This window comes from Nerophis lumbriciformis, linkage group LG08, assembly GCF_033978685.3.
Source record: "Nerophis lumbriciformis linkage group LG08, RoL_Nlum_v2.1, whole genome shotgun sequence".
Taxonomy (NCBI): domain Eukaryota; kingdom Metazoa; phylum Chordata; class Actinopteri; order Syngnathiformes; family Syngnathidae; genus Nerophis; species Nerophis lumbriciformis.
In genome coordinates this window covers 22,741,543-22,756,913 of record NC_084555.2, presented here as the reverse complement: position 1 = coordinate 22,756,913, position 15,371 = coordinate 22,741,543, and the positions used below count along the sequence as shown (strand labels likewise).

The following is a 15,371-nucleotide window of genomic DNA, read 5'->3' as shown; positions in this document are numbered from 1 at the left end:
AATTATGTTCCTCTGCCACCATCTAGGCTGAGTTGCTGACAGGTTTGTCGGTAAATAAGGTGGAGGAGGCAAATCAGGCCGGCCGGGAGCTGCTGAAGCGAGGATGCGGCGCAGTCATTATCACCTTGGGAGCCCAAGGATGTGTGGTGCTTGACGTGCAGGATCCCTCCTCTAAACATGTTCCAACACCGGCAGTCACAGCAGTGGACACCACAGTAAGAATGACACACCATTAGCAACATATTGTGTGACTTCTTATTATTTTTATAATCTTTGATTATGCGTCATTTTCTCACCCTACCAAAATACTGTTATGGCCCTTTTACTTACCAGAAGTTTTGTTATTAATACCACTGGGACTCTGCAAAATTTACGAAAGTCTAATAAATAGGGTTGCAATGAGAGAAAATACTGTATAGTCACTTCTTTTGGAAATGTCCCCTTCAATTTCTCAGTAAATAGTGCAGGAATTATAATGACAAAATTGACGCACATACTCAACATGAGGTGAGTCGCGCTGAAGGTTTAGAGTTTAGTGCAGTTCATATTTAAGATTGTTTACTATTGGCATAAATACGGATACTAAAAATGCATATTTTTCTATGCATGTTGTTTCCACACACAAAAGCAGGTTTTCGATCTTGATTTTTTTTTTTAAGTAAAATTTGCCACTAAGTACACCAGTCGGGTCTGACCCTAAAGCAACCTGCTGCGCTTTTCAGGTAACCATCGAGGTTAAGGTAAAGGAGCATGTATGGTCAAAATAAATAGTGTGATTTATCTGCCTATATACGGGTACATGATTAATGCAACATTTTTCTGTGATTAATCACATGAGTTAACTTGTTATTTTTGACAGCCCTTGTCTTTAAACCTTTTTTAACAACATAACGTGAAGTTAATTTTGTGCAGCAGTTATGCATTGGTGCTACCGCCTTACACATCGGCGATCATGTGCATATAATTGTACCTATTGTATCTATAAAATCAGCCGCACCGTTTTATAAGCCTGTAGGTTTTGATTGTATTGATGGACAAAGGCTGTATAATGTGCCCAAGTCAGCTATTGTTATTTTTATAGGCCTCTGATTGGCCAAAATGTACATTAAAGCTGGTGAATGTGTTTTTATATGAGCAGACTTTTTTTTTTTTTAGTAGGGAAGGAGATATGTGCGTTTTCTTATGTCCATGCTTGGCCATGGTAGTGAGGGTCATACTTATTTGAACTGTTTTTAATTAATAGCGGAGAAAGAGGTGTTTTTTTTTACTCTGGTGTGAATTGCTCATCATCAAAACATATTTCAAGAGTCATTCCGACATTAAATTGAAGCTCAATGTGTTGACTTTAAATTAGGGCTGTAACGATTAATCGATTAAATTGATTAATTATATTAATTAAATTGATTAATTAGATTTTTTTTTTTTAAAACAAGAAACTTTGATTCGAGGCAGCTTTATGTAGGGGCAAGTAAAATAAATGTTTTGCCCCCTCAAATCAAACTGTTTGAAGCTGAGAAAGTACATTTTAATATACCCACAAAACATGTATATTACAAGTTGACAAAATTATCATTAATAAGTAATCCGCTGAAAAAGGGACTTGCTACAACACTTGTATGATGTCATCTTCCCTCTTTTTTTCTGTCCATCACCTGTGTGAGTCTCCGCTCGTCCGCGCGCACACACACAAACACACCGCTCCCCTCAGCCCTAAGTAAACCAGTGTTGACAAATTAAAAGCGAGACTTAAAGTTGTCAGAAACAAATTCCAATCATATTTAGTTAAATGGGTGGGAGAAGTTCAGAATATATCCAATTAAAGTTCTTTAATAGTGTACAATGAGACACAGGGTGGGAGTTAGCAAAGAAGGTGGGCCAATCAGATGGTTTTCCTTCTGAGACGAGGAAGTTCAAGTTGAATGTCTCACCGGCAGCACCAAAACAGGTGAACTTGCAAAAGTGTTGAAAATCGAGTTGAGATGGTCGGAGGGTGAATGATCAATTACTAATGGCAAGGTCAAAAAGCGATTTGAGTCGGAGTGAGGAAAGCAGTGGCTTTGAAGAGGAACAATTTCGCAGGAAGAGGTTTTGCTGTAGAAGACCGATGGGGAGGAAGAATTCAAAGTAATACTAAAATTCAAGGAAGGGCAGGATTCAAAATAGGACCAAGTGCAATTACTCGGTTCCTCTGTGGAAACATAGGCAACGTAAAGAGGGCTGATGTACATTAAAACGGTGACCTAATGATCATGTGTAAGAGTGAGGGACAAAGAGAAAAGGCTTTAAAACTTAAATGTCTTTGTAAAAAAATAAGTTGCAGAGGGGAGAAAGGTAGAATTTAGGAGACCAACAAAAGTATTCCAGTGAGTTAGGATTTGGACAAAATGAAGGAGATAAATAAAGGAAGGAAAGTCTCCAACATGGGGAGATTAAAAGCATAGAGAGGAAGAGAAAAAGTGGATAGCCTGTCAATATTAGTGGAATTTCAAGAGGAAATTCTAACTAAATTTGTGAGGTTGTTTGTACCACCACCTCTGTGTGTTTTAAATGCCAGAAGTATGGACATATAGCGGCTTATTGTTAAGGGGAACACACATGTGGAAGGTGTGGGGGAGGCCATTAATATGGCAAGTGTGGAACAGGGGTGTCGGGAGAAGTGTGTAAATATCATACGCAGAGGCAGTTAAAAAGTGCAAAGAGATAAAGTTATGGAAAGATTAGACGTGTTGTAGAATCCAGGAGGACTTGTTAATTGTTAAAAAATCAACTTTGTATGTTTCATGGCTGAAGTGATCAACTGTACATTTCAAGCTAAGCATAAGCCTGAGAAAACAGCAACTGTGGTGAAAAGTGCAGCTCAATATTTGGACATAAAAGGCATCACCTGTGAGCAACTTTACGAAAAATTCAAAAACCGAGAAGCGGGAGATAGGTGTTGAATCTCAAACTTAAGATGCGTTTTGGTGTCCTTTAGTATTTTTTTTTTATGACTTTCGTTTTTTTCACAAAGAATATATATCATTAAAATATTCCTTTTATGAAAAAAACTTTTTTTACATTTATTTATTATTACCATATGTCCCTGTATTTTAATTTGATTGTACATTATAGAGTTTTCTTGTTAATAATAATTATACAAACTATGTATGATATGATTCTGAATATTAATATATAGCATAATCATTAATATAAATAAAAACTAAATTTTCTCTGTGCAATTATAAACAATGTTATAGCATTTCTAAAAACACAAATAGTTTATTCCCAGTAGTCCTTCAAAAAGAAAACAACAATTATAATTATATCTGACCTTTGTTGCAGTGGAACATTCTAAGACCTTTGAATGTGATGCCTATTTTCCTTTATTGAATCCAGTAATGTTAGACTCATTTCACACAAACCTCTGTGGCTGGTTTTCATCACCAGAGTTTCACTTAAATGTGTATTAGTTTGTTTCCTGCCTCTGATGTTTTGGTTTGTGCCACCTTGAATGCGTCATGAAAGCCATTCAGCTGCTTTTTTTATTGTTTGTATGATTGAGTCATTCCCTTGTTGTTTGTATGATTGAGGCATTCCCTTGTAGATGACCTTTTATGATTCTAAAAACTAGCACAAAGCCATTCATCATGTAGTGAAGCAAAACAATCGGAAGCAAAGCACTATAAACATATGGATCACACATTTCTGTTGAGAAAATATGGGGAAAAATCAGGTATTAATGCAAAAATATAATTTTAATGTGAGCAAGTGGAGGCGATTTTGTGCTTAAATAATTAATTTCATTGGTTTAACACTAAAATGTAACAATATAATCTACATAAAGCATATTGTCCTGCCCCACTACTCAAATTAACCTGATTTATAATGGACTACAAAATGCATAAAATACATAATCACCTTATGCGCAACAATATGCAATATATTTGTAAATGATATACTGTATAGTCTACATAATTACATCTTTACCCAATCACAAGAAAGTGATTATATGTTATATCTTTTTAACTTTCACTAGATAATTTTTTTGGGGGCATTTCTGTGTTACTGATAACCGGCATTCTTTGTTGTCCTCAATTAAATTAGTTTATCTTCCTGTTTTGTCCAAATCATTGTGACATTTCAGGAACAAAGGACCCACTTTCTTTGGGGCTCTGTGACCTCTGTAGTGCCCCCACATTGTGAAGTAGACACACATTACTGCCCTTATTATTCTCCCCACACCACCACCTCTGTCATCCTGTTCCATGACTCACCTCAGGGGCCTGCATCAGTCAGCAGAAAGCAGCACAGCCTTGCTGTGGTTAGAAATACACACGCGCACACACACACACACACACACACACACACACACACACACACACACACATACACACATTTTCACAAACAAGCCCTTCTGTTCTTTGATGGGCCCATAACTTGGAGGGTGTTTAACTCTTTTGGACACAATAATCCCTCTTCCAGTAAAGGCCTTTAACTCAAGTACTCAAGTGGGGAAAAACATGTTATCTTCAGAGCCTTCTCTGGAAACATTGTGGTTTTGATTATGATTAACTCTTCTGTTGTGCCCGCGTTGATTTTGTTAAGCAGTTGTGACAAGTTTGAAATTGTTTGAAAGGTGCCAAACTTGTCAGCGCTATATTTAATGATTTGGGCACAACGCAGTGAGTAAAAATGTGATTCCCAAGCTGCTGCAAGTCTGAGCACTAAAAGTAAGAGGACCCGTATTGTGTCCTCTTTACAAATCGGTCTATTATTTCATTGTTTTTATTCTATGGTGTTTGAAAGCTCTACCTGCATGGTTGCTTGAGGAAATGTACCGCAGGGCTAGGAATGGATACCTTTCACATTTAAATTGATCTGGTACCGATTCCCAGTACCTGGGAATTTATACCGATACTCAACAGTACCAATTTTTGTACTTTGGTGTGTGTCCAAATGGGTTAATACAAAATAAATGTATATTTCTATAAAAGGGGAACATTATCACAATTTCAGAAGGGTTAAAACCATTAAAAATCAGTTCCCAGTGGCTTATTTTATTTTTCGAAGTTTTTTTCAAAATTTTACCCATCACGCAATATCCCTAAAAAAAGCTTCAAAGTTCCTGATTTTAGCCATCGTTATATACACCCGTCCATTTTCCTGTGACGTCACACAGTGATGCCAATACAAACAAACATGGCGGATAGAACAGCAAGTTATAGCGACATTAGCTCGGATTCAGACTCGGATTTCAGCGGCTTAAGCGATTCAACAGATTACGAATGTATTGAAACGGATGGTTGTAGTGTGGAGGCAGGTAGCGAAAACGAAATTGAAGAAGAAACTGAAGCTATTGAGCCATATCGGTTTAAACCGTATGCAAGCAAAACCGACGAAAACGACACAACAGCCAGCGACACGGGAGAAAGCGAGGACAAATTCGGCGATCGCCTTCTAACCAACGATTGGTATGTGTTTGTTTGGCATTAAAGGAAACTAACAACTATGAACTAGGTTTACAGCATATGAAATACATTTGGAAACAACATGTACTTTGAGAGTGCAGACAGCCCAGTTTTCATCAATTAATATATTCTGTAGACATACCCTCATCCGCTCTCTTTTCCTAAAAGCTGATCTGTCCAGTCCAGTTGGAAATGCATCTGCTTTGAGTGTCGCAGGATATCCGCACATTCTTGCCATCTCTGTCGTAGCATAGCTTTCGTCGGTAAAGTGTGCGGAACAAACGTCCAATTTCTTGCCACTTTCGCATCTTTGGGCCACTGGTGCAACTTGAATCCGTCCCTGTTCGTGTTGTTACACCCTCCGACAACACACCGACGAGGCATGATGTCTCCAAGGTACGGAAAACGGTCGAAAAAACGGAAAATAACAGAGCTGATTTGACTCGGTGTTTGTAATGTGTTTGGGAAAATGGCGGATTGCTCCCCGATGTGACGTCACGTTGTGACGTCATTGCTCCGAGAGCGAATAATAGAAAGGCGTTTAATTCGCCAAAATTCACCCATTTAGAGTTCGGAAATCGGTTAAAAAAAAATATGGTCTTTTTTCTGCAACATCAAGGTATATATTGACGCTTACATAGGTCTGGTGATAATGTTCCCCTTTAAACATATCATACTGAGCTGTGCTATTCAATGGTTATCTTGTTTTCTTACACTTATGTGTCTCATTTGCAAGTACTATGCTGTACTGTATTATATAGTAGACTTTGCATGCCATTGCCATTCCAAGATGTTAGATGGCAGAAGTGCATAGACTACAGTGTGTTGGGATAGTCAGGAAGTAGTCTTTGCCAATACATTGAGGCCATGTCTACACTAAGTCGTTCAACCTTATTTAGTCTAAGCCCAGTTTCAGCCACACTAAACCATCGTTTAAGGTCCCCATCTTCGGACAAATTTTTACACGGGTAAGTCAGCTGTATAATTCTTGAATCTCCGGTACTTAGCTTTGTATGGACTCATTGATCGTTTACAAAGTGAGTTCGGAGAGGAAGTGACGCCAGAAAGACCGCGCTCACACAGGAAGTGTGGTTAAATTAAGACTGCTTATAGACAGAGCAGATCGGTTTAAAAATTAGCAGGATTAAGTTTAGCCGTGCAAATTACTTTCTTGACATGCTTTTTAAATGTAAATTGTGAATCTAAAATGATTCCCAAGTATTTATACACAGTTACAACATGGATCTATTCTCCTGCAATAAGCACATCAGGATATGGTAAATCAGATTTCCTCTTAGTAAAAAACATACACTCTGTCTTTTTAACATTTAAATGAAGACATGAATTATAAAGCAATTTGGAAACAGACTCCATAGTTTTATAAAGTTGTTTTGCATTTATTATTTTGGTGATAGGACTAGATAGTTTCTCTCTGTGAGTTTTTAACAGTGTGGAGTCCATTTCATACACATTCTGAAATCTGGAGTTTTTAAGTACACTTGTTATTTTGTCCGCCTTTGATTGTGAGACTTCATTTAGAAAAAAACACCGGATGGGTTGAATTCAAGGGTACATCTTATATAGAGTCAGGAGGAGGACTGTATGGTAACAGTTTAATAGACTGAACAAAATGCTCATTAAATGCAGACGCAACTTGCAATGAATCTTCTGATAGACAACCATTTATCAGTAGTTGCAATTTACTTTCTGCAATTTTGTGGTCTTTTCCTTATATATACTTTTAAAGAGCTCCGTTTCTCCGCACTCAGCCTTGAACGCTACACGAACCACGCTACAGGTTTCTTTGCTTTGTTCACTGCCTTTACTTTTTCAGACTGTTTACTAGTATACAGGCCAATACGGAATGTGTTGAATCGAGGAGGTCTGGATTCAAAAGCACATGCCTCTTTACTTTGTAATAATTGAGCACTGGCTTCCCTCTTCTGAGATCAGAATCTGTTTTGTGTAGACAGTTAGATGAAGCTATAGCACGCACACACACACGTATAGATTAGTTTTCCAGGACTTGGGTGGCCTTGGTTTCCTCTGTTCTGTTCCGGGAGGTCCACCCCCAAAAGGCTAAATAAAGGTAGACAGACCCATCAAAACCAGACATTACAGCTGCTACACACAGTGGGTCCAGACAATCAAATTAGTCACAGTTGTATCTCATGGTCCATGGAGCAATTGAAAAATGTCTTCCTCGAAATTAATGATAAAAGGTAAACATTGCTGGGTCAGCGCGGCCCAATATGAGAAAAGTGCCACATCATCTTGTTTAGTAGCAAACACAACTGCCAGTGTGTCTTATGTTGTGGATCAGTGAGAAACACAAAAGCGTTTACGATTAAGCCTGCAGATGGATCAAAGATACAAGGGGTCTAATTGTTCTAATTAACGGTCTTTTTGATCTGCATAGCTTCCTCTCTTGTTACTTCCACGAAGTCGTCCCAGGCCGTTGGAAAGCTTTTGGACATAAAAGCCACTGTGAGTCAGCATTGCCCCTGAGTTAGTCTCTGTTCTCCCCAGGGTGTCTTTCACTGACAAGGGCTGTAGCTCCAGGAGTTTGCACCATCTGTCATAGCAATAGTCAATCACACAGGAGAGTGAGAAATATAGTCACTGGTTTTGGACCTCTGTGGAAACACTATTACCAGTCTCGATTGGTTTTATGTAAGGTTTCTTCTCTGTCCTTGATGATATACCAAAGTACATTATCACCAGGAAAGATGAGGTCACCTACCTAGGTTCCATTCTAGAGGCTAATCTTTCCTGTGATAAAATGGCAACCAAGGTAATCAAAAAGGTCAACCAACGAATGAGATTTCTCTATAGAATCTCCTCTCTGGTCAACAAAAGCACCATGAGGATTCTGACGGGAACTCTCGTTCAACCCTTTTTCGATTACGCATGCACCTCCTGGTACCCTAGCACCTCCAAAACCCTCAAATCTAAACTCCAAACATCCCAGAACAAGCTAGTCAGATTACTTCTAGACCTCCACCCCAGATCCCACCTCACTCCTACCCACTTCTCCAAAGTGGGCTGGCTCAGGGTGGAGGACAGAGTAAAACAACTTGCACTGAGCCTAGTCTATAAAATCCGCTACACCTCCCTGATACCGAAGTACATGTCGAACTACTTCCTTAACGTAAATGACCGCCATAACCACAACACCAGGGGGAGCTCCACTAACCACGTTAAGCCCAGATTCCGAACTAACAAAGGTCTTAACTCATTCTCTTTCTATGCCACATCAATGTGGAATGCGCTCCCAACAGGTATAAAAGAAAGTGCATCTCTATCCTCCTTCAAAACCGCAATAAAAGTTCACCTCCAGGCAGCTACAACCCTAAACTAACACCCTCCCCGGATTGTTAATAATCAAATGTAAACAATCAAATGCAGATACTTTTTCTTATGCCTTCTGATCTCTCTCTCTCTCTCTCTCTCTCTCTCTCTCTCTCTCTCTCTCTCTCTCTCTCTCTCTCTCTCTCTCTCTGCCCACTACTTGCTGTCCATATCCTACCAAGTCAGACCTACAATGTTCCAATATTAATTTCTCTGTTCTCAGTTGTTGATGACTGATGATAACAAACAAACCTAACCCCCCCCCCCCCACCCACCCCGGATCGTAAATAATGTAAATAATTCAATGTGATTATCTTGTGTGATGACTGTATTATGATGATAGTATATATCTGATAGTATATATCTGTATCATGAATCAATTTAAGTGGACCCCGACTTAAACAAGTTGAAAAACGTATTTGGGTGTTACCATTTAGTGGTCAATTGTACGGAATATGTACTTCACTGTGCAACCTACTAATAAAAGTCTCAATCAATCAATCAACAGCAAGTGTTGCCAAGTCTGCTTATTATAAGCGACTTTGAGCTTGCAAATTTCCTGCAGTTGCTTATTTTGGCTTGCGTTTCTGTCCTCATCATCAAGTACAAGTAGTTTGTTCTTTACTACATGTTTCCTGCGTATTGCGCCCCCAGTCGACTTGGCATGAGCCCAAATACGACGAATGCGCAACTATGTCAAAGCCCAGACTGACAGAGAAACAAGTGACGAGACAGAGGGAGACTTAGTGGCAGTAAGTGGGAAAACTTCATGAAAAAATAATTTACAAAATATTCATACATTTGAATCTCGATTTATGAACATAATTAGTTCTTGAACGGGGTTCGTAAATTGAAGAGTTTGAATATCAAAGCAAATGTGTCCATAAGAAACAATGTAAACATGACTAATGAGTTTCAGCCTCTACAGAAGTCCATATTTTAGTAAACATTTGTACACTTTGAACACAATATAATGTGCTGTACAGTACTGTATATCAATCAAACAGTGATATATCAACTTTCTATTTAATAACAAAGGCAAAACAACAACTAGCTGAACTGTCCTCTTTACCGCCGCCCTGCCGAGTACCGACACACACACACACACACACGCTGTCACTAGCCCTTAACTTTAATGGCCAGGTCACTACAAACATTAGGAATACAAATTTCGATATTAGCAGCACGGCACTCGTTATGCCAGTCAAATACGGTACTTAGCGATGCACAAATAAGTCCAATATTGTCTTTCATGGATTAATGCTTAATATGTGTACCACTTCAGATGTAAAGACATGATGTGCCTCCAATCTTTTCTTCTTTAAATCTTTGTAAGTGTCGAAGGAAGTGAGGTTGAGGCGAGCAGTAACGTCTTAGTAAGTATCAATGGTTTAAATCTTTCAAGAATTATATTTCTTAAGAGTGTATAAACCCACTTCATCCCATTATAAATATTTTTTCATGATCGCTTATATATTTGCCTCGAAACCTTTCAAAATATGTCCAAATCTGCACTGATGCAGGTAAATAAAAAGTAGCCTAATGGGACTCTTGACCAGTGTTTCTTAACCCATTGTTTGGGGCCGTGAGCGCCTCCTAACAATAAAATATCTGTTTCTCCGCTATGGTCCGTATGGGCCGCTGCAATACTCAGTTGTAATACACTTTTCCACCACCTGTGGCAGTAATGACAACATCAAAGAAACAGAAGAAGTCTGGAGCTAAAGTCATAGAGAAGTTTCTCAAGCGCAAAAAATATGACTAAAATGGTGAAGCTGTATTTTCATTTGCATTTAAATTTTACTGACAGTTTATTTTGAGAAACATAAATAGTATTATTTATTATTAATTTAGTTAGAATGAATTCATTTTAGCACTGCGTAATTGTATACAAATGTTTTTTCATCAGTTTTTATGAGTCCCCTTTTACAGCATACTTGATTTGTATTTTGTTGTAATCAGCCTGACCTAGGCCTTGATAATCAGTGTTGGTGATAACGGCGTTAGATATGGTTTATGGTTTGTGGTTTGAGTTCATTTCGAATATGCATTGAAATATATTATGATACATCACAATTTCCAGTTTCTCTATTTAACGATATTTACGAAGTAATTATTGAAGCTTCCAACTACTTCCTTCATATTGTCATTATTTACATTTCCGTCTGAGAAGTATTGGGGGTAATCCCTCTTAGTGCCGTTTTTAATTATGCTATTGAGGATGCCCCATGTTGCTCTCATATTGTTTTTTTTTCTTGTCTAATTGCGTGTGCCTCACAATACGAAGGTCCTGGGTTCGAACCTGGTCTTGGGATCTTTCTGTGTGGAGTTTGCATGTTCTCCCTGTGACTGTGTGGGTTCCCTCCGGGTACTCCGGCTTCTTCCCACCTCCAAAGACATGCACCTGGGGATAGTTTGATTGGCAACACTAAATTGGCCCTAGTGTGTGAATGTGAGTGTGAATGCCATTCATCCATTTGCTACCGCTTGTCCCTTCTGGGGTCGCGTGGGGGGGGTTGCTGAATGTTGTCTGTCTATCTGTGTTGGCCCTGCGATGAGGTGGCGACTTGTCCAAGGTGTACCCCGCCTTCCGCCCGAATGCAGCTGAGACAGGCTCCAGCACCCCCCGCGACCCCGAAAGGGACAAGCGTTAGAAAATGGATGGATGGACATGTTCGTAGTATGTTAGTTAGCTTGTTTTATACTTTTTGTACTTATTGTCTGCCTCTGTAGTTCTTTGTGTTATACATTTTCTATTTCTAGATTGTATTCTTCTTGTTGCAAACATTTATTTAGCTTTTTGCCATCCACGGTGGATTGTTCTTTCTCTGCTTTCTACTGTTTCCATGAACAATGTTTGTCATAAAGTATCATGAATGTGTAAAAATGTTCCATATGCTTCGTCAACATCATTTTCATTGTACACATTGTCCCAATTTTTATTTTCTAGCTCATTTTTGAAGGCAATCATACTCTTCCCTGTGCAAAGTCTTCGAAATGTATTTTCATCATCCATGTTCCTCTTCTGGTAGTTTCCATCATATATTGCGAAAACTGGCAGATGATCACTAATGTCGGTTATAAGTAGACCATTTAGTGTTATTATCAAAATCTTTGCTAGAAATATTATCAATAAGTGTGGCACAGTGTACTGTGATCCTGCTTGGCTTTGTGATTTTAGGATATAAACTGATGCTTGCTGTACATTGTATGAATGAAATCATCTATGGACTTTTGCTTATCCAATAAGTCAATATTTAAGTAAAGTGTCAGGTTTCGGCCACACATCCTCTGCATGCAGAAAGGGGATGACAAAATGATCGACAGTAGCGTACAAATCCACTGAAAAAGGTACACGATACATTTGTATCATTTTCCCTCATCACTGTCCCTCGCCTCAGCCCCTCAGTCAACCGGTGTCGACAAAAATGTTGATTTAAACAAAATCCAATCATATTAATCTTGTAGCTGGTTGGGACAAGTTGGGAATATATCCAATCACAGTTCCTTAATAGCGTCAAATATGAGAGACTGGTGGGGATTGGCGAAGTAAAGCCATCAGATGCTTTTCCCCAGTCAGATGAGGAAATTGAAATTCTCGCCAGCGGCGCCAAAACAAAAATGTGTGGATTGAACATGTACCAGGGTATATAATATGTGAAGAGGACACTTTTTATTTTTGGCGCTATATGATGCCATCAGCAGTTGAGCCATTATGAAATCTACACAACTGTAAGTTAGCTATTCGTTTTTGCTGCTTCTACCGCACTCATAAACAAACTATGATGAAGAAATGCATCGTAACTCCGTTTCACAACACACATACATATCTGCTTTGCCAGAGGCGTAACATAACATTTATTTTTATGTTTCTCTGTGTTTAAATATGTGGAGAATACAGAAACTTTGAGACAGGATGCAGCTGACCTGATGATAAACAAGTTTAAGAAGAATATTTTGTATTATTCATAAGACTACTGTACTTTTCGGGTTTGTAAACATTGACTATTGTGTGTGAAGTCTTACTTAAGGTTAAATAAATTAAATTGAAGAATTATGCCATCAAGTTAAGATAAACATTGTGATGGTTGATAAAATGTGGATGAAGGATATAGCTGCGAAGTGCAGTCCACTTCTCCAGGTTGGATCTGGACACATACTGTAGCGTACGACCAAATTCAATGAAGAAGGCAGCCATGTTACTACAGTATTAACATAGAAAAGAAAGTACTGCAGCATGATGGAACAGGTGTTGAACCCTCATATATGCCTGCCAAGAACTGGCCATGTTGCTTAATTAAAATTAGCCTAGGAAAAGACCCCAATATTTGTACTCAAATGCAATTTATTGTCAGAATGTCATTCAGAAAAGTTTTTAGAAAGTTTCATTTATTTGTCCAAAACATGGTTACAGTTTTATCAGAAGTTCTTTCGGGCTGTATTTTGGTATACATGTGCAGAGAATTGCACTATTTAAAGGCCAAATGCTCTTTTGTGTATTTTTACTTAAGTTTAAATTTTTTGCACTTTATTGGGTTTTGTACTTTCAATATTTCATGTTACTTTACGGAATATTTATTCTTTTATACATTTTTATTTCTATGAGTTCAGATAAATGCTGAATGTTCTAAAATACTATATACAGTGTTTTTATTATTCGATCAGTTAATATAAATATCTTTGACATTTAAGATGTTGACGAACGTGATGGCGTATAAAATAATAAAATGGAAAAAAAATAACACCTCCATTACTCTGCTGAGTAACTAGTTACTTTTACAATGTAGTAATTGAGTTAGTAACTCAAGTACATTTTGTAAGAAGTAATTTGTAACTGTATAACAAATTACTTTTTAAGGTAAGATGACCAACACTGTTGATAGTAATCTTTGTGATTAACGCATGCTTTCATATCATTTGACAATGTTTACCTGTTAATTTGTAAGTAGGTTAGACATATTTATTGAATACAATTAAAATCAAGAGTAAGATTACTAATTTAGTGTTAATATTTAAGTGGGCCCACGGCCCTCTGCAGTGGAAAAGTTGGGCCCTGAGAAGAATCCCTGCTCAAGACCATCGCCTGAAACTCAGAAGTACCTCTCGGCCACGTGATTGCAACCCAGCAATACTGTCAAATTGCAAAATATATTATAGCCTAATGGTATGTGTATAAGATGTCAATATGCAAAATGCAGTCTTTTATTTTGATCACAGTTTCAAAATTAAGTTATTCAATGTTTTTTGTTGTGCTGAGTAGAATTTTGCTGTTTTTTTTATGCATAACATAATAATATACCATAATTCCCGGACTATAAAGCACACCTATAAGCCACTTTCAACCTACATTTTTTGACAAATTTTATTTTGTACATATACAGGACGCACACATCTCTATAAGCCGCAGGTTTTAAAACATGGAATGTTTACACAGCCACTTGTGTTCATTCCCAAATTAACAAAAGACGGTACAAAAAGTAGCCCACCAGAAAAGTCATAGAGCGCTTTTTTCCATTCTCCTCCTTCTCGTTCGCTCTGAAACCACTGACGTCTTCAGGGTCGGAGAAGAAAAGACACAAATCTGCTTCTACTCATTACTGAGCAAAGGGTCTGAATACTTATGACCATGTGATATTTCAGTTTCTCTTTTTTAATACATTTGCAAACATTTCTACATTTCAAACTAAGGTTGTACGGTATACCGGTATTAGTATAGTAGCACGATACTAATGAATCATATTCGGTACTATACCACCTGTAAAATGTATCAGTACAAGTATCATCCCTGCAGGACGAGGAATAGCTAAACATGCTTCAGTACACACCGTAGCTCACTGGCTCCACTGTAATGATACCAAGTACAATAGCGTATCTAGTCAATACTACTATGATCATACTACTATGATTACATCGATAGTTTTTGGCATCACAACATCTTCTTTCGTTTTTTTTAAATTTGTATTATGTTTATGAACTCAGGAAATTCATCCCTGGACACATGAGGACTTTGATTATGACCAATGTCTGATCTTGTAACGACTTGGTATCGCATTGATACCCAAATGTGTGGTGTCATCCAAAACTAACGTAACGCATCCAAACAACAGAAGAATAAATGATTATTACATTTTAACAGAAGTGTAGATAGAACATGTTAAAAGAGAAAGTCAGCAGATATTAACAGTAAATGAACAAGTAGGTTAATAATTCATTTTTTACCACTTGTCCTTAATAATGTTGACAAAATAATAGAATGGAAAATGACGCAATATGTACTGAGATAGGCTCCAGCGACCCCGAAAGGGATAAGCGGTAGAAAATGAATGGATATGTCAGCAGACTAATTAGGAGCCTTTGTTTTCTTACAAGTTGTCTTGTATGTTCACTATTTTATTTAAGGACAAACAGGCAATAAGAAACATATGTTTAATTTACCGTAAGCTTTATTGTTAAAATAGGGCCAATAATGCAATTTTTGTGGTCCCCTTTATTTAGAAATGTATCAAAATACATTTATATTTATAAATACAAAATATTGGTATCGGGACCACACTATTTCAAACAAAGCAAAAG

General features: G+C 37.8%; 1 protein-coding gene across 6 annotated transcripts in view; it reads left to right on the top strand.

Annotated features, from left to right (window-relative positions):
• Positions 1–15,371, top strand: part of rbks (ribokinase) — an 88,565-nt gene that overhangs the window by 54,334 nt on the left and 18,860 nt on the right. For all 6 annotated transcript variants that reach the window (XM_061968471.1, XM_061968472.1, XM_061968470.1 and 3 more), the window contains one exon: positions 27–215. In XM_061968471.1, the coding sequence (XP_061824455.1) occupies positions 27–215 (189 nt within the window). The remainder of the gene's footprint in view (positions 1–26; positions 216–15,371) is intronic.